At 47.4% G+C, this 27,831-nt stretch overlaps 2 protein-coding genes across 2 annotated transcripts in view; one reads left to right on the top strand and one right to left on the bottom strand.

Moving 5' to 3' along the window:
• Positions 1–27,831, bottom strand: part of LOC143767640 (uncharacterized) — a 430,474-nt gene that overhangs the window by 318,711 nt on the left and 83,932 nt on the right. The gene's annotated exons all lie outside the window — the stretch shown is intronic.
• Positions 7,783–27,831, top strand: part of LOC143767065 (uncharacterized) — a 40,453-nt gene continuing 20,404 nt past the window's right edge. Inside the window, exons 1-2 of the mRNA XM_077255087.1 lie at positions 7,783–7,850; positions 7,945–8,107. Of these exons, the coding sequence (XP_077111202.1) occupies positions 7,783–7,850; positions 7,945–8,107 (231 nt within the window). The remainder of the gene's footprint in view (positions 7,851–7,944; positions 8,108–27,831) is intronic.

Below are 27,831 nucleotides of genomic sequence, written 5' to 3'. Positions count from 1 at the left end.
GCCAGATTGTAGATTGTCGAAGAGAGAGTTAGATGCAAAGTGAGAGGAAAGTTCAGCATGGACGTGCTGCTCAAAGAGTTTGGAAGCAAATGGGAGCAAAGATATGGGGTGATAGCTGGACATAGCGCTTGGGTCAAGGGATGGCTTTTTGAGGATAGGTGTGATTGTGGCATGTTTCAAAGCAGAGGGGAAGGTACCAGAAGTTAGTGATAGGTTGAAGAGATGGGTTAGGGATGGGTTTAGTGTGGTGGTGAGGTTGGGGAGGAGGTGGGATGGGTTGGGGTCAAGTGCACAAGTGGAGAGGTGTGATTTGGAGAGAAGATGAGCAAGCTCCCCTTCAGTGATTTTGGAGAGGGAAGTTATGGGGTTTGGCCATTGGTCTGGTATACAAAGGGGTTGTGGTGGTTTGACAACAAAGACTTGCCTTTTTGGTCTATCTTATTTTTGAAGTGTGTGGCAAAGTCCTCGGTAACGATTAGGGAACTCGGAGGGGGCAGTGGTGGGCGGAGGAGGGAGTTAAAAGTGTTGAGCAACTGTTTGGGGTTGTGGGATAAGAAAGATACGAGGGTTGTGAAGTAGGCCTGTTTAGCAGAGGTGAGAGCTGATTTGAATGCGAGTGTTGCTTGTTTGAGTGCAGTGAAATCATCTTGCGAATGCTTTTTCTTGCAACGCCCCTCTGTAATTCTGGATACTTGCCGATCTTTTTAGTGATGTTATTGTGCCAGGGTTGTCTATTGGTTCGTCGCACTCTGCTATGCATGACAGGGGTGACTGTGTCAATAGCTGATGCAAGAGTGACATTGTAGAAAGCAGTGGCAGTGTCTGTGTCATGGAGTGAAGCTATGGATGCTAGTGGTAGGATAGAGTCAGGGAGTGTGTGGGTGTCTAGGTGTGAGAGGTTCCTGCATGGGTGCTCATGTTGCTGGACATGGGTGACAGGTGAGGAGGACAGGGATGAGAAAGTGAGTAGATGGTGGTCAGATAGAGGGAGAGGGGAGGTTGTGAAGTTAGATAGGGAGCAGAAACGGGTGAAGACCAGGTCTAATGTGTGTCCGTCTGTGTGGGTGGCTGAGGAGGACCACTGAGTAAGTCCAAAGGATGAAGTAAGGGACAGGAGTTTGGAGGCTGCCGACTGGTGGGTGTCAATAGGGATGTTGTAGTCACCCATGATGATGGTGGGAATGTCAGATGTGAGAAAGTGAAGGAGCCAGGTGGAGAATTGGTCAATAAAGGCAGTGGTAGGGCCCGGAGGTCGGTATATGACGGCCATTTGGAGGTTGTAGGGGGAGTAGATGCAGACAGAGTGGACTTCAATAGAAGGCAGGATAAGGGAGGGTAGAGGTGGGATTGGGTTAAAGGTACAGTTGGAAGAAAGCAGAAGGCCCACTCCTCTAGCATGTTTGTTGCCAGGGCGAGGAGTGTGGGTGAAGTGGAGGCCACCATAACATAGTGCAGCAGGGGAGGCTGTGTCATAGTATGTCAGCCATGTTTCGCTGATGCCCAGAAAGAAAAGATTACGAGAGGTAAAGAGGTCGGGAATAACGTGGAGTTTATAGCAGATGGAGGGGGCATTCCATAGTGATCCAGAGAGAGGGTGCAGGGGGGTGGGCATCATGGGCACGGCTTTGAGATGGGCAAGATTTCAGGTGTTTATATTGGGTTGGGAGCGATAGGAGGGGGTAGTAATGGGAGGTATAAGCTGTGGGGGTCCAGGATTGGTAGATATGTCGCCAGCAGTGAGGAGAAGCAGAGAGAGACAGAGCAGGTGGGAGAAGGAGAATGGGCGGCTTGTTTTGTGTTTTATTAGGAGAGATCTGAGGTTGAGGAACAGGTCAGCAGAGGAGGTCAGGTGGGGGGCAAGAGGGAAGGAGAGATTATTACTTGGTTAGAGGGTGCTGGGGTTTGGGGATAGCGAAGGAGGCTGAGGAGTAATGGAGCCAAAACTGTTAGAGCGTATGTCAGCATGATGAGAGTAAGTTTGGTGGAAAGGGAAAGAAATTTAGTACATTTATTTCCCCCAATCTATATAAAGCAGATAATCTGTGTGTGGTAGCCCATGGAATACAAAACCACACTTTTCACCCAGTTTGAGTCAAATTTTGCACTGCCCGTCTTTATCATCAGACTAAAAATACTGCGAAAATTTCACCCTTCACCCTTCGTAACAAAGAATTTAGGCTCTATAGAAATAAAGGAGAAAATGTTTGTGTGTTGAATGCAAAGCGATAGTTGTTGCCCAAAAGGTCCCACGAATTTAGAGGGACAGCATCCAAAGAGTCACACTTAAAGGGACAGAAACCATATAGTCGCTAAGGTGGAAGCAACTGGGGCCTCATTTATGACAATTGACACATAGTAAGATTGTTATAGATACCTATAGCAACAAGAGTGCAGCTTTCAGCATTGAAGCTGCTGAGGTAAAGTGAAAGCTGAGCTGTAATTGGTTGCTGTGGACAACTAGAGCAGCCTGATTGTGAGGCAGTCACACATTTCCCACATTATATATATAGATTCACCTATTACATCTCTGATCAGTGTGAGGTGATTAATAAGGGTCATAATACTAAGAGCTGTTTTTTTAAAAATGCTGACCAAAAACGACTATCTATTGGGCAAGTTAATCCAAAAGCTAAGAAAGCAAAACTGTCTCAAACAGGTGAGACAAGTGAACAATGCGCATACCAGCTTAAAAGGAAACGGATGAGACAGGCTGAATTAAGGGATGCTGAAACATCTGAACAATAGGATGAAAGTTGTCAAAATGACGTAGAGTTCGCATCTCTGCTTCAGGAAAATGGCCGCCGCGATCTCCATCTGCGCACGCGCGGCATCCCGCGGCCATTTTCCTGAAGCCACGGCCAGCAGAGCGCCGCTTCTGCGCACGCGCGGCCAAAGGAAGATGGCCGCCCCCACCGATCACCAATGAAATAGTGCACATCGCGCTCTTTTAACTCCCCTGTGCAGTGGATTCGGGACCTTGGGCATGCGCAAACCACTACGCCACCAACGGAAAACTAAGCAAGATCTGGGGGAAGACACCACGCCCTTTTGACCAGACCAGCCTAATTGACAGGCGAAAATGGCTACTTTCGTAACGTATTTTGGCAGCATAGGTGGGGAATCGGGGTCCACAAAATACACTGTTGTAATGCACAGCTCAGGCCCTATTTAACAGTATTTTTATCTCATACTGAAAAAACGGGGTGACAGGTGCCCTTTAAGGAAGAAGATTTATGCCAACCTTTAAAGTCAAGGGACAAATATATCACAAAATAGGTCTGATGCTTCCTGCAGCAAATGAAGACCCAACATTTTTACAAATTTACTGTTTGGGAGATGAACAGATACAAGCTGAGCGACATTGTGAAGTTATACCTGAGACAGAAAGACATTGTTTTGAATTTGCTAAGATTTTTCCATCAACACAATCAGTTAGTAAACCTTTATAATACAGCCTTAGAAAGAATGCCAAGTGCGGAATATCAGGGTGTAATAAGAGCAGACAAGACACCGGTTGGTGGCACAAAAGGAGATTTACTTCCCCAGTGTTAGTGAAGTAGCTATTGTAATGGCTGGACGGGACTTTCTAAGCCGAGATATAATTATTCAGTGACGGAGAGAACATGTTCAGCATATTACAGAAACACATAGATCATATGATGCTCTGCAATACCCTATAATATTGTGGAATGGCCAAGATGGCGATCACTATAATCTAACAGACTGATCCCAACACTGCTAGGCCGACCAATAAACCAACCAATAAATTATCAGCTATGGACTTCTACACCTACCAAATAATGACCAGACAACAATGGAGGCAACTTTCTCATCAATGTATAGTAGATCTGTATGCCAAGGTGGAGAGCGAGCGTCTTCTGTACATACAGCCGAACCAACAAACACTTACAGGGAGGCCATGCCAAAAGCGTGGTCTGATGGAGGATGGTCCACACTGGGACCTGACATTGCAGGAGGCGTCCCTCACTCGCTTTCCACCTCATCTTCTAACCTGCTCCCTATAATAACTACAACCTGTGCACCTTCCAATCCCCGGGCTCTGTGGGACAAATACACAGAATATCCTAGAGAAGATATCCATAGAGAGCACAGGAGAGGTAATCCGGACTTAGACATAAATGTCACTGCCGACAGATCCAGCACAGTCCTCCTGACTCTAGAAGAAAGGAGCCAATGTATCAGTAGTGACCCTCTAATAGCATCAGGTTACCGGCACCCAGGGGTGGATTATAAGAGGGTCAATCTGGGCGGTAGCCCAGGGCCCAGTGATGTGGGGGGGCCCTGGGCTACCGCACAGATTTCCCACCGGCTGCCGCCATCAGGACATTACTGCACGTGCCCCTATCATTTATGTGCCCCCGGACCCGGTGGGCAGAGAGAGGGGGCCCGCATCGGGCCCCGTCTCATCTGCTCACCGGCCCCCTATCGGCGCTGCGGCGGTTTCCTATTGACGTGCGGGCACGCGCCCGCACGTCAATAGTTAACAACAGCAGCCAGCCAATTGGAGGCTGGCAGCTGATGTCGGCCGTAGGCGCAGCAGCACACATGTCGCCGGCATCTGACATCATTGTCAGTCGCCGGCGAGTGTGCGCTGCTGGAGGGAACTCGCCGCCTGGAGCGCTGGTCAGGTGAGGAGAACTCGGTTTGTTTTTTTTGTTTTGTTTTTTGATAACCTAACGGTGGAGACACTGGGGGCAATGCTGGAGGACACACTGGGGCAGATGATTGCTGGGCACACTGACTGGGGCAATGCTGGAGACACTGGGGCAGATTGCTGGACACACTGGGGCAATGCTGTAGACACTGGGGCAGATTGCTGGACACACTGGGGGCAGTGCTGGAGGACACACTGGGGCAGATGATTGCTGGAGACACTGGGGCAATGCTGGAGGACACACTGGGGGCAATGCTGGAGGACACACTGGGGCAGATGATTGCTGGACACACTGACTGGGGCAATGCTGGAGACACTGGGGCAATGCTGTAGACACTGGGGCAGATGATTGCTGGAGACACTGGGGGCAATGCTGGAGGACACACTGGGGCAGATGATTGCTGGAGACACTGGGGGCAATGCTGGAGGACACACTGGGGCAGATTGCTGGACACACTGTGGGCAGATGATTGCTGGAGACACTAGGGCAATGCTGGAGGACACACTGGGGCAGATTGCTGGACACACTGTGGGCAATGCTGGACAATTGGACATACTGGGGCATATTGCTGGACAGGAGACACTGGGGGCAATGCTGGATATACTGGGGCAAATTGCTGGACACACTGGGGCAATGCTGGAGAAACTGGGGCAGGTTGCTGGACACACTGGGGGCAATGCTGGAGACACTGGGGCAGATTGCTGGACACACTGGGGGCAATGCTGGAGGACACACTGGGGCAATTCAGGAGGACACACTGGGGCAATGCTGGAGGACACACTGGGGCAGATTGCTGGACACACTGTGGGCAATGCTGGACAATTGGACATACTGGGGCATATTGCTGGACAGGAGACACTGGGGGCAATGCTGGACATACTGGGGCAGATTGCTGGACACACTGGGGGCAATGCTGGAGGACACACTGGGGCAGATGATTGCTGGAGACACTGGGGCAATGCTGGAGACACTGGGGCAGATTGCTAGACACACTGGGGGCAATGCTGGAGGACACACTGGGGCAGATGATTGCTGGACACACTGGGGCAATGCTGTAGACACTGGGGCAGATTGCTGGACACACTGGGGGCAATGCTGGAGGACACACTGGGGCAGATGATTGCTGGACACACTGGGGCAATGCTGTAGACACTGGGGCAGATTGCTGGACACACTGGGGTTAATGCTGGAGAACACACTGGGGCAGATGATTGCTGGACACACTGGGGGCAATGCTGGAGGACACACTGGGGCAGATGATTGCTGGAGACACTGGGGCAATGCTGGAGACAGGGCAATGCTGGAGACACTGGGGCAGATTGCTGGACACACTGTGGGCAATGCTGGACAATTGGACATACTGGGGCATATTGCTGGACAGGACACACTGGGGGCAATGCTGGACACACTGGGGCAGATTGCTGGACACATTGGGGGCAATATGCTGGAGTCAGACACTGGGGCAGATTGCTGGACACACTGTCTGGGGGGCAATGCTGGACACACTGGGGCAGATTGCTGGACACTGGGGCAATATGGTGGACATACTGGAGCAGATTGCTGGACACACTGGGGGCAATATGCTGGACACACTGGGGCAGATTGCTGGACACTGGGGCAATATGCTGGACATACTGGGGAAGATTGCTGGACACACTGGGGGTAATATGCTGGACACACTGGGGGCAATATGCTGGACACACTGGTGGCAGGACTGGAGACATGGGCAGAATGTAGATATGGGGCATGATTGGAGACACGGGGCAGAAAGACATGGGGCAGGATTGGATCATGGGGCAGGATGGATACGATGGAGACAGATGGGGCAGGATGGGGAGATCATATGGGGTAGAATGGATACTCATGAGGGCAGGATGCGAGAACATATGGCTGGAGCCAGGAATGAGATAAACGGGGCCAGGATGGGGAATATTATTACCATAGGGGCTAATTAAGGGATATTATTACTGCAGTGATGTATTTATTTTATTTTTTGAGTATACTGTTTTAAATGGGGGGGGGGGGTCCTGTTACTGTGCAGACTGCAGAGTGACACTGTTGCCTTTTTTTCTTCATGTGGTGTAACGTAGAAGTTGTGAAAAATTAAGTAATGTGTTCTGCAATTGGAGCTCGAGATAACTGTGTTATTTCCTGCAGAAACGAGTCCTGGCTGGAAGAAATGATGGCGGTCTGTGCTGGATGAAAGATGAAGGACTTCACCTAGAGACGTCACTGGTGAGTCAGTGTTACCTATACACTGACACTATACACTGTATACTATATACAGAGGTCCTGTGTACAATGTCACCAGTGATTACTGTATTACCTATACATTATATACAGATTTCCTGTGTATAATACCACCAGTGATCTCTGTATTACCTCTACACAGACACTGCATACTTACTAAGTACAGATCTCCTGTGAATACTGGCACTTATGGTGATAGTATTGTGTTTTTTTATTATTACTGATAAGTATTGTAGTATTCAGTCACTATGTGGAGGTAATATGTGGTCTGGAAATGGTGTTGTGGTATTTGTCCCTTGAATGTACTATTTGGTCACCAAGTGGTGGTAATATGTGGTCTTGACATGGTTCGGTGGTATTTGTTCCTTGTATGTGATATTGGTCAAAATATACCTAAATTGTATTGCAGATTTTAACAAATATTTAATAGGTTACAGTAGAGTAGGGCCCGGCCATTTTTCTGGGTTCAGGTGTCACATGACCCCCGTCACATGACCGGGGGGCCCCACAGTGTCTGAACAGCCCCGGGGCCCTGGCTACCCTTAATCCACCCCTGCCGGCACCAGCTCCACCAGCCTTTGTGTTATGGGAGAGATATTCTGGGAGAGAAAAGCCAGGATTTGGGGAAGATGAGGGGATTTGTCCCAGTAAATAAGCCTCTTCTGGTTGATGACCACAGATCGGGGGATTTGGCAATTATGGCTCAGATTCCAGGTGGAAATGGGAGACGGATTTCCTTGATGCCCCAGGAGGTTCCGGTAAAACATTCTTATTAATTTGCTGCTCCCAGAAATTTCCTCCATCAATAACATTGCTCCGGCCGCTGCATCGTCTGGGGTTGTGGCCGCTCTCTTAGATGGAGGCGCACGGCTCAGTCAGCACTAGGATTACCCCTGAATCTAGCGCTCTTGGAATCTCCCGTCTGTAATATCACTAAGGTCTATGAAAGGTCTGGGGGGATCCAATCACTTAATGGGGGGAATTGTTCTACTTTCAGCAACATTACCTGTTCTTAAAGGAGCAGCACCAGCAGAGGAGCTGAATACTTGTCAGCACAGCAGAGTCCTGCATACACTGAGGCCTGTGATCATGTGACCCCTGACTCCTCCCCTCCTGTGACCTCATCACAGGTCCTGTGCGCACAGAGCAGCCATATATGTGGAGTGTCTCTGCAGGTGGAGGTAGGTGCTGGAGATTCCCCATTACTTGGTGCGGGGGACATTAACCCCTTCAGCACTGAGGCTCTTTTGAGGTTGATGTAACACAGAGGCGTAGCTAGAGTTTTGGTTCAGGGGGCGAAGCTTCTGAGTGGCCCCTAACCAGGTAACCTTGGTTACAGCTGGGTGATGCGCCCTAATAGTGGAGGAGAACCTCAGCAGATGACCGCGCTGTTACTGGAGATAATCTCTATATAAAGACCCACATAGATATTACCGCCATATGGTCAGTGGTAGATACCGGCCCTACAGAACATATAACAGATCACAGCACAGTTATAGATGGTGACTTACCGCTGACGTTCTCTGATGGAATCATTCACATTTCCAGTCTTTTCCATCTGGCCCAGACCGACATGACAACTTCTTCCAGCCAGGACTCGGCTGCAGAGAATACAACAAACACACATTTCACTTCTCACATTCCAGCCATCACCATCTATTCCCAACCTGCACAACCTCCTAATCCTGCTGATACCCCAAATACTGAGCCGCTGCTGCCGTATGTGTCCCTATTACTGCACCTGATACCCCAATACTGAGCCGCTGCTGCCGTATGTGTCCCTATTACTGCACCTGATACCCCAATACTGAGCCGCTGCTGCCGTATGTGTCCCTATTACTGCACCTGATACCCCAAATACTGAGCCGCTGCTGCCGTATGTGTCCCTATTACTGCACCTGATACCCCAATACTGAGTCGCTGCTGCCGTATCTGTCCCTATTACTGCACCTAATACCCCAATACTGAGCCTCTGCTGCTGTATGTGTCCCTATTACTGCACCTGATACCCCAATACTGAGCCGCTGCTGCCGTATGTGTCCCTATTACTGCACCTGATACCCCAATACTGAGCCTCTGCTGCTGTATGTGTCCCTATTACTGCCCCTGGTACCCCAATACTGAGCCTCTGCTGCCGTATGTGTCCCTATTACTGCATCTGATACCCCAATACTGAGCCGCTGCTGCCATATGTGTCCCTGCTACTGCACCTGATACCCCAATACTGAGCCGCTGCTGCCGTATGTGTCCCTATTACTGCACCTGATACCCAATACTGAGCCACTGCTGCCGTATGTGTCCCTATTACTGCCCCTGATACCCCAATACTGAGCCACTGCTGCCGTATGTGTCCCTATTACTGCCCCTGATACCCCAATACTGAGCCACTGCTGCAGTATGTGTCCCTATTACTGCATCTGCTGCGTGGTTCTCTATGCCCTCTAAATTCTAAACAACCCCCTAGAATACAGTAATTCCAGGTGCAAGTGCAATAGAAAACAGTGCCCACATTTTGCCCCTTAGAAAGTAATAATGCCCTGTGTGCCCCTTTGATAGTCACAGTAACCCGAGTTCCCCTATAACAATAAGTGCCCACTTTACATTTTATAATGTCCCAAGTCTCCCCCCTGTACAGCTCCCCTTTACACAGTATGATGCTCTTATACACAATATAATGCCCCCTCACTGTATATATACTGACCCTTTAGTAGCCCCCAAACTGTTTGATCGCTCTAACAGTGTAATCTCCACACTGTATGACGGCCCCCTAGATAGCCTCCATATAGTATAATTCACCAGACAATCCTCAATATAGTCCTCAATATAGTATAATGCACTCCCCATAGGCCTCCATATAGTATAATGCACTCCCCACAGGCAGACTCTATAGTATAATGCAGCCCCCCATAGGCAGACTCTATATAGTATAACACACTCCCCATAGGCAGATTCTATATAGTATAATGCACCCATATAGGTAGCCTCTATAGTACACTGCAGCCCTTAATAAAATGCACCCCCATAGGCAGCCTCTGTAGTATAATACGCTACCCATAGGCTGACTATAATATAATGCAGCCCTTAAAGCGAACCTCACCCGTTTTGACCTATGTAATTTACAGCCATCACATTTCAGGGTTGATATACAGCATTCTATAATGCTGTATATCTGCCCCCAACCCGACATTTATAGACAGGAGAAAATAAGGAGCATATAGTATTTACACAAACAAATACCTTTTATTGATACAAAATATTAAAACAGTAGTACAATCCAAATAGTTGGTGTTTCCCAGTCAAGCACAGGAAGGGGAATACCCCCCTATATATTGCCCCCATAAATAAGTGCATAAGTAGTCCTGAAAGGAGGACAAAAAGAGCCCCTCATAACAAAAGTAAGGCTAAGCAAAACCGAGGTATGTCTTAAGCTAGTGCGGTAGCCAAAAGAGACTATAATAAAGATGGTACATAATGCATAGTGATATGAAAACTACCATAGGTGAGCTTACCAATGAAGAGGGCAAGAAAGGGGGTCTGTCATGGTTCCCAATGGCAAGGGAACGTAAAAACACATAAGTAACGAACGAGCTCTCGGGTGATGGAAACTCGAGTTGACCGTGAGCTAAATCTACCACACAACTAACAGTAGCCAGGGAGCATACCTACGGCTTCCTATATGCCACGCGCCAGCCGGAGGACTAACTACGCCTGGTAGAGGAAGAAACAGACCTGGCTTACCTCTAGGGAAATACCCCAAAAGATGATAGCAGCCCCCCACATGTAATAACGGTGAATTAAGAGGAAAAGACATACACAGTATGAAAGTAGATTTAGCAAAGAGAGGTCCACTTACTAGATAGCAGAAGGATACAAAAGAGGACTTCACGGTCAACTGAAAACCCTTTCAAAAACCATCCTGAAATTACTTTAAGACTCCTGTGTCAACTCATGACACAGGAGTGGCAATTTCAGCCCGCAAGAGCTTCCAGCTACAGAGAATTACAAAAACTGCAAACTGGACAAAAGGTACAAAACAAAGGGACAAAGCTGATCAGCAGACTAGTAGCAGGAACATGCAACCGAAGGCTCTGGTTACAATGATGACCGGCAAGGAAATGACTGGAGAGCAAGGCTAAATAGGAAACTCCCAAACACTGATGGAAGCAGGTGAACAGAAGAAGCAAAGTGCAAACAAGTCACCAGTACCACCAGCAACCACCAGGGGAGCCCAAAAAGCGGATACACAACAGTACCCTCCCCTTAAGGAGGGGGCACCGAACCCTCACAAGAACCGCCAGGGCGATCTGGATGAGCCCTATGAAAGGCACGAACCAAATCCGAGGCATGAACATCAGAGGCAGTTACCCAAGAATTATCTTCCTGACCATAGCCTTTCCATTTAACCAGATATTGAAGTCTCCGTCTGGAAATACGGGAGTCCAAGATCTTCTCCACGACGTACTCCAATTCACCCTCCACCAGCACAGGAGCAGGAGGTTCAGTAGAAGGAACCACCGGTACCTCATATCTCCGCAACAGCGACCGATGGAACACATTATGGATAGCGAAAGATGCCGGGAGGTCCAAACGAAAGGAGACAGGGTTAAGAATCTCCAAAATCCTATAAGGACCGATGAACCGAGGCTTAAATTTAGGAGAAGAAACCCTCATAGGGACAAAACGGGAAGACAACCACACCAAGTCCCCAACACGAAGGTGGGGACCAACACGACGACGGCGGTTAGCAAACTGCTGAGTCCTCTCCTGGGACGATTCCAAATTATCCACCACTTGTCCCCAAATCTGATGCAACCGATCCACTACCGCATCCACTCCAGGACAATCCGAAGATTCAACCTGACCAGATGAAAAACGCGGATGAAACCCTGAATTGCAAAAGAAAGGAGAAACCAAAGTGGCAGAACTAGCCCGATTATTAAGAGCAAACTCCGCCAACGGCAGAAAGGCAACCCAATCATCCTGATCCGCAGACACAAAACACCTCAAATAAGTCTCCAAAGTTTGATTAGTTCGTTCCGTCTGGCCATTGGTCTGAGGATGGAATGCAGACGAAAAAGACAAATCAATGCCCAACCTGGCACAGACTGCCCGCCAAAATCTAGACACGAACTGGGTACCCCTGTCAGAAACGATGTTTTCCGGAATACCATGCAGGCGAACCACATTTTGAAAAAACAGAGGGACCAACTCAGATGAGGAAGGCAACTTAGGCAATGGCACCAAATGAACCATTTTAGAAAAACGGTCACACACCACCCAGATGACAGACATCTTCTGAGAAACAGGGAGGTCCGAGATAAAGTCCATAGAGATGTGCGTCCAAGGCCTCTTCGGAATAGGCAAGGGCAACAACAACCCACTAGCCCTAGAACAACAAGGCTTGGCCCGAGCACACACATCGCAAGACTGCACAAAAACACGCACATCTCGAGACAGGGAAGGCCACCAGAAGGATCTAGCCACCAAATCTCTGGTGCCAAAAATTCCCGGATGACCTGCCAGAGTAGAAGAATGAACTTCCGAGATGACTCTAGTGGTCCACTCGTCAGGAACAAACAGTCTACCAGACGGACAACGATCAGGTCTATCCGCCTGAAATTCTTGCAAAGCACGTCGCAAATCAGGAGAGACAGCAGACAAAACCACTCCATCCTTAAGGACACCAGCAGGTTCAGAATTCCCAGGAGAGTCAGGCTCAAAACTCCTAGAAAGAGCATCTGCCTTCACATTCCTAGAACCCGGTAAGTACGAGACCACAAAATTAAACCGGGAAAAGAACAACGACCAACGTGCCTGTCTAGGATTCAGGCGCCTGGCAGACTCCAAATAAATTAAATTCTTGTGATCAGTCAAAACTACCACCTGATGTTTGGCACCCTCAAGCCAATGACGCCACTCCTCAAATGCCCACTTCATGGCCAAAAGCTCCCGATTACCAACATCATAGTTTCGCTCGGCGGCCGAAAATTTTCGCGAAAAGAACGCACAAGGTCTCATCACTGAGCAGTCGGGACTTTTCTGCGACAAAACCGCCCCCGCTCCAATCTCGGAAGCATCGACCTCAACCTGAAAGGGAAGGGATACATCAGGCTGGCGCAACACAGGGGCAGACAAAAAGCGGCGCTTAAGCTCCCGAAAGGCCTCCACAGCAGCAGGGGACCAATTGGCAACATCAGCACCCTTCTTAGTCAAATCCGTCAGAGGTTTAGCAACGCCAGAAAAACCAGCTATAAATCGACGATAAAAATTAGCAAAGCCCAAGAATTTCTGGAGACTCTTCAGAGAAGTAGGCTGCGTCCAGTCGTAAATAGCCCGAACCTTGACAGGGTCCATCTCAATAGAAGAAGGGGAAAAAATGTACCCCAAAAAGGAAATTTTTTGAACCCCAAAAACGCACTTTGAACCCTTTACACACAAAGAATTCTCCCGCAAAACCTGAAAAACCCTCCTGACCTGCTGAACATGAGACTCCCAGTCATCAGAAAAAATCAAAATATCATCCAAGTACACTATCATAAATTTATCCAAATATTCACGGAAAATATCATGCATTAAGGACTGAAAGACAGAAGGTGCATTAGAAAGGCCGAAAGGCATTACCAAATACTCAAAATGGCCCTCAGGCGTATTAAATGCGGTTTTCCACTCATCCCCCTGCTTAATTCGCACCAAATTATACGCCCCACGAAGATCAATCTTAGAGAACCACTTAGCCCCCCTTATGCGAGCAAACAAATCAGTCAGCAAAGGCAACGGATACTGATATTTGACTGTAATTTTATTCAGGAGTCGATAATCAATACAAGGCCTCAGAGAGCCATCCTTTTTAGAGACAAAGAAAAAACCGGCTCCTAAAGGTGATGAAGAAGGACGAATATGTCCCTTTTCCAGGGACTCCTTAATATACTCGCGCATAGCAGCATGTTCAGGTACAGATAGATTAAACAAACGACCCTTTGGAAATTTACTGCCAGGAATCAGATCTATGGCGCAATCACAATCCCTGTGAGGAGGGAGTGAACCAATCTTAGGCTCTTCAAAAATATCACGATAATCAGACAAAAATGCCGGAATCTCAGATGGAATAGATGACGAAATGGGCACCATAGGAGTGTCCCCATGAGCCCCCCGACATCCCCAGCTTAACACAGACATACATCTCGAGACAGCTCTCGGGTGATGGAAACTCGAGTTGACCGTGAGCTAAATCTACCACACAACTAACAGTAGCCAGGGAGCATACCTACGGCTTCCTATATGCCACGCGCCAGCCGGAGGACTAACTACGCCTGGTAGAGGAAGAAACAGACCTGGCTTACCTCTAGGGAAATACCCCAAAAGATGATAGCAGCCCCCCACATGTAATAACGGTGAATTAAGAGGAAAAGACATACACAGTATGAAAGTAGATTTAGCAAAGAGAGGTCCACTTACTAGATAGCAGAAGGATACAAAAGAGGACTTCACGGTCAACTGAAAACCCTTTCAAAAACCATCCTGAAATTACTTTAAGACTCCTGTGTCAACTCATGACACAGGAGTGGCAATTTCAGCCCGCAAGAGCTTCCAGCTACAGAGAATTACAAAAACTGCAAACTGGACAAAAGGTACAAAACAAAGGGACAAAGTCCACTTAGCTGATCAGCAGACTAGTAGCAGGAACATGCAACCGAAGGCTCTGGTTACAATGATGACCGGCAAGGAAATGACTGGAGAGCAAGGCTAAATAGGAAACTCCCAAACACTGATGGAAGCAGGTGAACAGAAGAAGCAAAGTGCAAACAAGTCACCAGTACCACCAGCAACCACCAGGGGAGCCCAAAAAGCGGATACACAACAGGGGTCCCACCGGAAAAACAAACGCCCCGACGCACGTTTCGCGGCTTGAACACGCCGCTTTCTCAACCCGACATGTAAGAGAAGAAAAAGACCTATTATTATAATCACCTGCGGGGCGGTCCAGTCTGAGGGAAGTCGCAGGTCAAAGAGCCCCGGCATCTGCGCACTGCAGTACTTTGCTGTGCCCTCAACAGGGCAGATAAGTACGCATGGGCAGGAGTGCGCTCCCGGAGAGCCTGTGTGGATGATGCAGTGACGCATCATTCACATGAAGCAAGCAGGAGGACGGTGATCATAAGAAGATGGGAGGCACCAGACCAAGAAGAGCGACACCCCTCGGACCAGACCACCCCGCAGGTGAGTATAATAAGTTATTTTTCTTCTCTTACATGTCGGGTTGGGGGAAGATATACAACATTATAGAATGCTCTAGATAAGTGTTATGATCCGGTGACCTTGGAGCCGCATGAGACTTTCTCTGGAGTAGGTGGTACCTGTACTGACCGCAAACCCTAAACTTACACCGCAACTAGAAGTAGCCGTGGGGTGTACCTAACACGTCCTAGACACCTCGACACAGCCGGAGGACTAAATACCCCTATAGATGGAAATGGGAATTCTATCTTGCCTCAGAGCAGAACCCCAAAGGATAGGCAGCCCCCCACAAATATTGACTGTGAGTATAAGAGGAAAGACACACGCAGGCAGAAAACAGGATTTAGCAAAAGAGGCACTTCTAGCTAAATAGAAAAGGATAGGACAGAATTCTAAGCGGTCAGTATTAAAACCCTAAAAATATCCACAGCAGATAATACAAATATTCTACATCTAACTAAAGACATAGAATGTATATCTGCATCTCCTGAGAATCCAGCATGACTGAAAAATCCAAACAAAGTCTAAGCTGGACAAAAACACAATGAATTGCACTGAATTGTAAAACATACAGCATGTGTGCTGCAGAGACAAAAACCAGACACTTATCTTAGCTGAATTGACAGCAGGGCATGAGGAACCAGAAAGAGATGAAATCCCTCCAAGAACAATGGACAACTGGCAAGGACTAATGGATCCTGCACACCTAAATACCTAGTAGAGCTGCAATCAGCAGAAACACCTGCCCTGGGCTATAACCCAGAGACAACTGCACTACCACCAACAACCACCGGAGGGAACCCAAGAACAGAATTCACAACAGATAAGCCCTGAAAGGTGATGGCCGTATCTCTTATCAGCCTAACCTGGTGACAGGTTCCCTTTAATATAATGCACCCCCATAGGACGCCTCTATAGTATATTGCAGTCCCAAATATAATACACCCCCATAGGCAGCCTCGATAGCATATTGCAGCCCCTAATATAATGCACCCCCATAGGCAGCTTCTATAGCATAATGCATCCCCTAATGCACCCCCATACGCAGCCTCTATAGCATAATTCAGCCCCTTATATAAAGCAATCCAATAGGCAGCTAATATAGCATAATTCAGCCCCTAATATAATGCACCCCCATAGGCAGCCTCTATAGCATAATGCAGCCCCTAATATAATGCATCCCCATACACAGCCTCTATAGTATAATTCAGCCCCTAGTATAGTGCACCCCCATAATCAGCCTCTGTAAGATAATTCGGCCCCTAATACAATGCACCCACATAGGCAGCTCCAATAGTATAATGCAGCCCTTAATATAATGCACCCCGATAGGCAGCCTCTAGTATAATGCAACCTTTAATATAATGCACCCCATAGGGAGCCTCTATAGCATAAGGCAGCCCCTAATATAAAGCACCCCCATAGGCAGCCTCTATGGTATAATGCAACCTTTAATATAATGCACCCCCATAGGCAGCTTCTATAGCTTAATGCAGCCCCTAAATATAAAGTACCCCCTATAGGCAGCCTCTATAGCATAATTCAGCCCCTAATATAATGCACCCCAATGGGCAGCCTCTATAGCATAATGCAGCCTTTAATATAAAGCAGCCCATAGGCAGCCTTTATAGTATAATGCAGACCCCCATAGTTATCCTCTATAGCATAATTCAACCCCTAATATAATGCACCCCCATATACAGCCTCTATAGTATAATTCAGCCCCTAATATAATGTACCCCCATAGGCAGCTTCTATAGCATAATGCAGCCCTTAATATAATGCACCCCCATAGGCAGCCTCTATAGTATAATGCAGCCCTTAATATAATACACTCTGTGATGCAGCGGTATCACCGTATGCAGTGAAAATGACAGTGAGCCAAGCAAGTTCAAACAAAATGTTCCTTTAATGTGTTTCTTCACACAGTCAATAAGAATAAATAGTACACGCTTTTATGTTTGCAGTCCCTAAACAGGCCGGACTTCCCTTTGTCCATTTTGCCTGGGCGGCCGCACACCGGGACCAAGTCTCTTTACTCATGCAGTACACACCACACTGTATCCTCCGGATCGCAGCAGGATAAACAAAGCCCGAGACGCAGGGTGTCAATCCCTTTAGTTCTTCTTCTGCTCTGTCTGCTTCCAAGACCAACACTGACACACCTTCCTCTATACTACAGGGCTTTTAATCAGTCACTGCTTCGCAATTCTAATCATAGCTACACCTGTGTTTGCCATATGCCCTCATGGCCTCACTACGACTCCGTGTACATTCTGGAGAGCACAAACAGTGTCCCCTAGCTGTAACAGGGGTCACTGCCTCACAACTCTCATAGGTAGCCTTTATAGTATAATGCAGCCCTTAATGTAATGCACCCCAACAGGCAGCCTCTATAGCATAATGCACCCCCATAGGCAGCCTCCATAGTGTAATGCAGCCCTTAATATAATGCACCCTCATAGGCAGTCTCTATAACATAATGTAATCTTTAATATAATGCACCCCCTAGGCAGGCTATATAGCATAATGCAGCCCTTAACCCCTTCCCGACCTTTGACGCCACGTAGGCGTCATGAAAGTCGGTGCCAATCCGACCCATGACGCCTATGTGGCGTCATGGAATGATCACGTCCCTGCAGATCGGGTGAAAGGGTTAACTCCTATTTCACCCGATCTGCAGGGACAGGGGGAGTTGTACTTCAGCCCAGGGGGGGTGGCTTTGCCCCCACGTGGCTACGATCGCTCTGATTGGCTGTTGAAAGTGCAACAGCCAATTAGAGCAATTTGCAATATTTCACCTATGAAAATGGTGAAATATTGCAATCCAGCCATGGCCGATGCTGCAATCATGTTCAGCCCCCCCCCCCCGCCCCCGATCTCCTCCCCAGTCCTCCGTTCTGTCCGGTACCCCCCTCCGTCCCCCTGTCCGCTCCCCCGTGCTCCTGTCCGCTCCCCCCGTCCTCCGCTCCCCCCCCCTGTGCTCCGATCCACCCCCCCACCACCCCCTCATACTTACCGAGCCTCCCGAAGTCGGTCCGTCTTCTCCCTGGGCGCCGCCATCTTCCAAAATGGCGGGCGCATGCGCAGTGCGCCCGCCGAATCTGCCGGCCGGCAGATTCATTACAAAGTACATTTTGATCGCTGTGGTAGGTTCTATCACAGCAATCAAAATAAAAAAATAATAAATAACCCCCCCCCTTTATCACCCCCATAGGTAGGGACAATAATAAAATAAAGAAAATATATTTTTTTTTTTTTCCACTAGGGTTAGGGTTAGAACTAGGGTTAGAACTAGGGGTAGGGTTAGGGGTAGGGTTAGGGTTATGGCATGTGCACACAGTGCGGATTTGGCCGCGGATCCGCAGCGGATTGGCCGCTGCGAATTCGTAGCAGTTTTCCATCAGGTTTACAGTACCATGTACACCTATGGAAAACCAAATCCGCTGTGCCCATGGTGCGGAAAATTCCGTGCAGAAACGCTGCGTTGTATTTTCCGCAGCATGTCAATTCTTTGTGAGGATTCCGCAGCGTTTTACACCTGTTCCTCAATAGGAATCCGCAGGTGAAATCCGCACAAAAAAACACTGGAAATCTGCTGTAAATCCGCAGGTAAAACGCAGTGCCTTTTACCTGCAGATTTTTCAAAAATCGTGCGGAAAAATCTCACACGAATCCGCAACGTGGGCACATAGCCTTAGGGTTAGGGTTGGAATTAGAGTTAGGGTTGGAATTAGGGCTAGGGTTGGAAATAGGGTTAAGATTAGGCTTGTGGTTAGGGTTACAGATAGGGTTAGGGGTGTGTTGGGGTTACAGTTGTGGTTAGGGTTGGGATTAGGGTTAGGGTTGGAATTAGGGTTACGGGTGTGTTGGGGTTAGGGTTGTGGTTAGGGGTGTGTTGGGGTTAGGGTTGTGATTAGGGTTATGGCTACAGTTGGGATTAGGATTAGGGGTGTGTTGGGGTTAGTGTTGAAGTTAGAATTGAGGGGTTTCCACTGTTTAGGCACATCAGGGGTCTCCAAACGCAACATGGCACCACCATTGATTCCAGCCAATCTTGCGTTCAAAAAGTCAAATGGTGCTCCCTCCCTTCCAAGCCCCGACGTGCGCCCAAACAGTGGTTTACCCCCACATATGGGGTACCAGCACACTCACAACAAACTGGGCAACAAATATTGGGGCCCAATTTCTCCTGTTACCCTTGTGAAAATAAAAAATTGCTTGCTAAAACATCTTTTTTGAGGAAAGAAAAATGATTTTTTATTTTCACGGCCCAGCGTTGTAAACTTCTGTGAAGCTCTTGGGGGTTGAACGTGCTCACCACACATCTAGATAAGTTCCTTGGGGGGTCTAGTTTCCAAAATGGGGTCACTTGTGGGGGGTTTCTACTGTTTAGGCATATCAGAGGCTCTGCAAACGTAACATGATGCCCGCAGACCATTCCATCAAAGTCTGCATTCCAAAACGTCACTACTTCCCTTCCGAGCCCCGGCATGTGCCCAAACAGTGGTTTACCCCCACATATGGGGTATCAGCGTACTCAGGAGAAACTGGACAACAACTTTTGGGGTCAAATTTCTCCTGTTACCCTTGCAAAAATAAAAAATTCTGGGCTAAAAAAATATTTTTGAGGAAAGGAAACACATTTATTATTTTCACGGCTCTGCGTTATAAACTTCTGTGAAGCACTTGGGGGTTCAAAGTGCTCACCACACATCTAGATAAGTTCCCTTGGGGGTCTAGTTTCCAAAATGGAGTCACTTGTGGGGAGTTCCTACTGTTTAGGCACATCAGGGGCTCTGCAAACGCAACCTGACGCCCGCAGAGCATTCCATCAAAGTCTGCATTTCAAAACGTCACTACTTCCCTTCCAAACCCCAACGTGTGCCAAAACAGTGGTTTACCCCCACATATGGGGTATCAGCGTACTCAGGAGAAACTGGACAACAACTTTTGGGGTCCAATTTCTCCTGTTACCCTTGGGAAAATAAAAAATTGTGGGCTAAAAAATCATTTTTGAGAAAAGAAAAATTATTTTTTATTTTCATGGCTCTGCGTTATAAACTTCTGTGAAGCACTTGGGGGTTCAAAGTGCTCACTATGCTTCTAGATAAGTTCCTTGGGGGGTCTAGTTTCCAAAATGGGGTCACTTGTGCGGGAGCTCCAATGTTTAGGCACACAGGGGCTCTCCAAACGCGACATGGTGTCCGCTAATGATTGGAGCTAATTTTCCATTCAAAAAGTCAAATGGCACGCCTCCCCTTCCGAGCCTTGCCGTGCACCCAAACAGTGGTTTACCCCCACATATGAGGTATCGGCATACTCAGGAGAAATTGCCCAACAAATTTTAGGATTCATTTTATCCTGTTGCCCATGTGAAAATTAAAAAATTAAGGCTAAAAGAAATTGTGTGAAAAAAAAAAAAGTACTTTTTCATTTTTACGGATCAATTTGTGAAGCACCTGGGGGTTTAAAGTGCTCACTATGCTTCTAGATAAGTTCCTTGGGGGGTCTAGTTTCCAAAATGGGGTCACTTGTGGGGGAGCTCCAATGTTTAGGCACGCAGGGGCTCTCCAAACGTGACATGGTGTCTGCTAGCGATGGAGATAATTTTTCATTCAAAAAGTCAAATGGCGCTCCTTCCCTTCCGAGCCTTACCATGTGCCCAAACAGTGGTTTACCCCCACATGTGAGGTATCGGTGTACTCAGGAGAAATTGTCCAACAAATTTTAGGATCCATTTTATCCTGTTGTCCATGTGAAAATGAAAAAACTGAGGCTAAAATAATTTTTTTGTGAAAACAAAGTACTGTTTCATTTTTACGGATCAATTTGTGAAGCACCTGGGGGTTTAAAGTGCTCACTATGCTTCTAGATAAGTTCCTTGGGGGGTCTAGTTTCCAAAATGGGGTCACTTGTGGGGGAGCTCCAATGTTTAGGCACACGGGGGCTCTCCAAACGCGACATGGTGTCCGCTAAAGATTGGAGCCAATTTTTCATTGAAAAAGTCAAATGGCGCTCCTTCCCTTCCGAGCCCTGCCGTGCGCCCAAACAGTGGTTTACCCCCACATATGAGGTATCAGCGTACTCAGGACAAATTGGACAACAACGTTCGTGGTCCAGTTTCTCCTTTTTGCCCTTGGGAAAATAAAAAAATTTTCGCTAAAAGATCATTTTTGTGACTAAAAAGTTAAATGTTCATTTTTTACTTCCATGTTGCTTCTGCTGCTGTGAAACACCTGAAGGGTTAATAATCTTCTTGAATGTGGTTTTGAGCACCTTGAGGGGTGCAGTTTTTAGAATGGTGTCACTTTTGGGTATTTTCAGCCATATAGAACCCTCAAACTGACTTCAAATGTGATGTGGTCCCTAAAAAAAAAATGGTTTTGTAAATTTTGTTGTAAAAATGAGAAATCACTGGTCAAATTTTAACCCTTATAACTTCCTAGCAAAAAAATAATTTGTTTCCAAAATTGTGCTGATGTAAAGTAGACATGTGGGAAATGTTATTTATTAACTATTTTGTGTCACATAACTCTCTGGTTTAACAGAATAAAAATTCAAAATGTGAATATTGCGAAATTTTCAAAATTTTTGCCAAATTTCCGTTTTTTTCACAAATAAACTCAGAAATTATCGACCTAAATTTACCACTAACATGAAGCCCAATATGTCACGAAAAAACAATCTCAGAATCGCTAGGATCCGTTGAAGCGTTCCTGAGTTATTACCTCATAAAGGGACACTGGTCAGAATTGCAAAAAACGGCAAGGTCATTAAGGCCAAAATAGGCTGGGTCATGAAGGGGTTAATATAATGCACTCCCATAGGCAGCCTCTATAGCATAATGCAGCCATTAATATAATGCACCCCATAGGCAGCCTCTATAGCATAATGCAGCCCCTAATATAATGCACCCCCATAGGCAGCCTCTGTAGCATAATGCAGCCCTAATACAATGCACCCTCATAGGCAGCCTCTATAGTATAATTCAGCCCCTAATATAATGCACCCCCATAGGCAGCTTCTATAGCATAATTTAGCCCCTAATATAATGCACCCCCATAGTTAGACTCTATAGCATAATGCAGCCCCTAATATAATGCACCCCCATAGGCAGCCGCTATAGCATAATTCAGCCTCTAATATAATGTGCACCCCCATAGGCAGCCTCTATAGTATAATGCAGCCCTTAATGTAATACACCCGCATATGCAGCCTCTATAGCATAATGCAGCCCTTAATATAATGCACCCCTATAGGCAGCCTGTATAGCATAATGCAACCTTTAATATAATGCACCCCCATAGGCAGCCTTTATAGCATAATGCAGACCCTTATATAATGGCACCCCCATAGGCAGCGTGTATAGTATAATGCAACCTCTAATATAATGCACCCCCATAGGCAGCCTCTATAGTATAACGCAGCCATTAATATAAAACACCCCCCATAGGCAGCCTCTATAGTATAATGCAGCCCATTATATAATACACCCCAATAGACAGCCTCTATAGCATAATTCAGCCCCATTAAAAAATTAAACAATACTCCCCTTTCTTCCTGGTTCCTCCACTGCTCTGAGCACCTGCACATCTCTGGACAGCGGGCGCCAGGTATTGATGTCATCGTGACCCCCTGTCAGTGTTGGCGTTAGTGATGTCAGAAGCTGAGAAGGGGATAATGGGAGAGGGAGCATAACGCTCCTTCTCTCATCAATGAGGTTACCTGTATCAAAATCTAGCCTATACAGTTGACCGTGCGATGATGGGCGGGGGGCCCACTGCTGGCACCGGGCCCCCTGTCTGCTCAAGGGCCCCATAGCGGCCTGATGGCAGAGCTGCACTGCCACAGAGTGTAACTGTATGGGCACGCTGTGCACTTCAATACAGTTACAGTAGCCTAGCTCCAGGTGGGCCACCTCAGAGCACGGGGCCTGGGGCGACAACCCCTCTGCCCCCTGGTAGCTACACTACTGCATAACAGCTGAGGACAGAATGCGGCTTAGCTGGTTCCCAAGCCCACAATAGATCCATTCAGACAACTGCAGGATGTGAGGACAGAAGCCCAAAGAAGTTCTCACAAAATGCGATTATATCTCTCCTAGTTCTGCTCCAGCACAATAATGTAGATACTAGTGATGAGAGAGCGCACCCTCCACTACTCGATCAGGCATCAGGAGCTCGGACAAGCTTGTTACTGGAGTGAGTATCGCAGATGATGGAGCACCATGCTCGAGTTCCCAGCCAATAAACATGCGGGGATTGCTCACCATACATGGTAATGCCGTAGCCATCTTGGCTACCGGCATTACTGTGATTGTCAGGCTGCATCACGTCATCTATACAATGTGCACAGCCAATTTTTTGTACCATACTTTGGCTTTTCGCATGGCACTCTAGGGATTGAGGACCTGATATGAGAGTTCTGCATCACCCATGTACCGATTATAATCCAGGATACAATCTGGGACTTGTGTTGTGGTACCACGAACAGTGACAAGGGATCTGTTGTCACGGTGTATGGTGGTGAAGATAAGGACATCCTATTTATCCTTGTACTTGACCACCAGAATATTGGTGGAAGGACACTGTGCATTATCACTATAATGCAATCATTTTTGGATCTTTTCAAATCGTGTGCTTGTTATAGCCATACAGAATATCTGTACTGTAGACAATATCAGTACTCCAGTATTGCCCAAGCTCTGGTTTTCAGATTATGCCCATATGCAGCACAATTCCCCAAAATGTCATCATCTCTGCTGCATTTGAGTCGCCCACCAGGGCAATGGGGATACTCGGTAACGGCATATCAAGGCATCCTTACTTGTGGCGTTGCTGCACGGCGCCTTCACTTCTGGCTTTTCTCGCAGTGCAGCACCAGCTTCCTCTTAACGCTCTTTAGGATTGCTTTGCCCACAAACGTATGCCTTCTTCCCTCGTGCTCCACGCGGCGAGGCAATGGCGGTTTGTAAGCAAACTGTCACAGTCTCTGGCACACAGTACCTGGCGATGCCAGGGCACGAAATGCTGTTTGTGACGCCAATATTTGAGTTGCCCACCAGGGCAATGGGGATACTCGGTACCGGATCCATTCTTAAAGAGGATGTCACAGTGGCTGCGACCCAGTCCGTGGCCCTGGGACTCAATTAAAGGGGAAAGGTCTTTAAAGGGATTTTGGTAATAAAGTCTATTCATGATGCCACCTGTGGTACTCGGTCAGAGGGACCAACGCTGCTTAAAGGGGTCCTCTGGGGTGATGTTGTTGCAGCAAGATGGTGACGCTTCCCACAGGTGAAGCGGGGTCCCCAGGGCTTCCCAGGTGTATGGCCAGGATGGTGGGTTGCCGGTAAATAACGGAAGACAAAGGGGTTGCAGTCTTTACCTGGTTTACTGATGGTGACAGGCCTCAGTCCAGGGTACCGGCAACAGGTATAGAAAGAGTCCAGGCAGCCTGGAAACAAGTAGTAATCTCCTTTGGCAGGTCAGGTTGGAAGCCTTCCTATATGCACTGGTTTTCTGGTCCCTTGCTACCTGTAGTTCGCTGGCAAAGTACTCCTTTCTCTCTCCTGTCCTGGGACAGTGCCTGCACGGTGGGCAGATTGAGCTGTTCTCTTGGGGTCTCTGACACGGTGACTCCACGCTCTAACTGCTGCTGTGCCTCAGGCATTGAATGGGCAATTTACGTATAGTCCTATGCCCTCGAGTTCTGTTGTTGACCTTTCAGCTATCCACAACTTCGGGCCCCCGGTGCCCGGTTTCCGCGCTCTGGCTCACAGGAGGCCTAATTGCAGCCTCCCTGAGCTCCTAATCACTCCTCTCCCTTCACTGTCTCTTCCAGACTGAACTATCTCCTCCTCTAGACTAGGATGGAAACCAGGGAAGTTCCCCCAAAACAGGGTTCTGAGCTCCCCCTTCTGGCCTGGAGTTACAATATGTTGTGTGTAAGATTTACCTGCCAAAGGGATCCCACTTGTCTCAAGGCATGGCACTACCGTCCCCGAGAGGAAGTCAGCACCACTGTGGTACCCGAATTCCTGGGGTGCCACAATCCCCCAACATTAAATCCAGTACTCCTGGTCTGGGAAAAGAAAACATAAACAACAGGTTAAAAAAGGTGCAAACATTTTGAAATACATTTAAACAGGTGAATAACTTTTTCTTCCCTAACGGGAGGCACTTTTGGCTTAAATGTTGCAAACTTATTTACAATCACACAACTGGTTTTGTACCAGGGTGTCCTTTTCCATAATTAACAGTACTGAGCGAGGGACCCATCATAAACTCCCAACGTAGGTTCCGGGTGGGTTACAAGGCATATCCAGACCCGGTGTCGCCATGCCAGACGGTTTTAGCTTCAAGTCTGAAGAAACAAGGTCCTACCCACGCCAGCAATGTAGGCAGAACCAGGGTGCACCTTGAGGGTGCCAACAATGTACAATTAATGTTTTTGGGCAACTCACTGTCCATTACCCTATTGTCCATTTTTAAACCTGTAAAAAGCATAAACAAACATTTTTACAACAGGTAACAGCAATTATTGACATTTTAGTCCCTGTAACGAGCTGGTGTTTGACCTCTAGTACTACAGATTGACTTACACAGTACAGGGATTGATAGTGACCAGACAGGATTCACTATTCTCGCTACCACTGGTGTAGTGCACTCTCTTATGGCTACACGTCTGGTGAGTCTACGTAACACAGGTATACTAGACCTCCTGGGACTATTTCTACTCACTGTGGGCATGACAGATTCACCAGTAGCAGAGGGTGGATTCTCTGGTTCCACTGCTGGTGTGACGTCTGTTGCTTGAGCCCGCTGATGTAGAGTCTCTTCTGGTTCAGGATTGTTTTGAGTCACATTTTCCTCTGGTATTTCCAACTGGGGAAAAGCCAAGACAGGCACCACTATGGCTTGATGTACTTGAGTCCAAGACTGGGGAAAATCTCCAAGAACAGTATGGATTCTCTTTTCCTCTTCTACCGTTTGTTGAGTAGTACTTGGATCTTTTTCTTTGCCTCTCAGTTTATCAGTGCATACTTTAAGGTGATCTCTTAATACCGCAGTCAAAGTTTCTCCTCCATCTTTGCTTATAAGACACACTTTAGTATTGTCAAAGTTTGATGGTAAGATTGTATATGGTGCTGCTTCCCACTGGTCTTCAAGTTTGTGCATTTTCCTTTTATGCTTTAGGACTTGTTCACCTGGTGACAAGGGAAATGCAGGGAAGATAGCCGTAGGCACTACTATAAATTGTGGTGCACAAGTAGGTGCCCAAACCGTACTTATGTTGTGGATAGACTTGGCACACACGTGGTCAAATGAAGGTGAGATTTAATTGAAAGAGAGTACATACAATATTGACGTTTCGGTCTCAGATTAGACCTTCATCAATGTACCTCTCAGAGTATTTCACAGATTGACGTTCTAATAGGAGATTAATCCCTCTGCTTGTGGCTTGTACAGCTATAAATAGCAGGATGCACTTGGTGCCGGTGCTGTGCTATACGGACGCGGCATCCACCGCTCGTCCTGCGTGTCACGCAGGATGAGCGGTGGATGCCGCGTCCGTATAGCACAGCACCGGCACCAAGTGCAGCCTGCTATTTATAGCTGTACAAGCCACAAGCAGAGGGATTAATCTCCTATTAGAACGTCAATCTGTGAAATACTCTGAGAGGTACATTGATGAAGGTCTAATCTGAGACCGAAACGTCAATATTGTATGTACTCTCTTTCAATTAAATCTCACCTTCATTTGACCACGTGTGTGCCAAGGGAAATGCAGGGGCACGCTGATTGTAGTTTCTCTCTTGTTTTTGTCTTGCCTGAGACAAGCTTCTTTCTACACACTCTTGTACTTGGCGGTATTTCTGTTATCGCTCATTATCCCAATCTGCATCTGGTGAGGTTGTTTCTGGGGTTAGGACTCTCATATCAAGATCAACAGGTAATGTGCTAGATCTTCCTCTCATCATGTAGGTTGGAGTGCAGTTGGTGGAATTCACTGGGATGTGATTGTACAGATCTACCAAGTCTGGCAAGCAACTTCTCTGGCCATAAGTTTCTTTCTTCCAAAGGCAAGGTTTTCAGTAAGTCGATCACTACTTGATTCATCTTTTCACACATGCCATTTTTTTGTGGGTGGTACGGAGTTGTTCTTATCTTCTTACATCCATAGAGGTTACAGAACTCCTGGAACACTTCCGCTTCAAAGGCTGGGCCTTGGTCGGTTAGTACCTTCTCAGGGTAACCATGTGGTCGACAGAAGTGTTGTTGGAAGGCTTTGGCTGCCATCTTTGCTGTCTGGTCCTTGACAGGCATGACTACCAGGAATCTGGAGTAATGGTCCACTATGGTCAGAGCATAGACATAACCTGACCGGCTTGGAGTTAGCTTCACGTGGTCTAAGGCCACCAGCTCTAGTGGCTGTTTGGTGACTATGGGCTGTAGGGGAGCCCTCTGGCTGTCACGGTCCATTCTGCACAGGTTGCATGGGCCACACTCTCGGCACCACTTTTCAAAGGCTTTTCTCATGCCAACACAATAGAACCTTCCACTTAGTAGGATCTCTAACATCTTCCATCAGAAGTGTCCAGCTCCATCGTGGTACACTTCAGAACTATTGGCGCATCTTGTCTCGGGACCACTATCTGCCAGACCAA

This window comes from Ranitomeya variabilis, chromosome 4 (genome assembly GCF_051348905.1).
Source record: "Ranitomeya variabilis isolate aRanVar5 chromosome 4, aRanVar5.hap1, whole genome shotgun sequence".
In the NCBI taxonomy this organism is placed as follows: domain Eukaryota; kingdom Metazoa; phylum Chordata; class Amphibia; order Anura; family Dendrobatidae; genus Ranitomeya; species Ranitomeya variabilis.
This window is presented reverse-complemented; position numbering and strand designations above follow the sequence as displayed.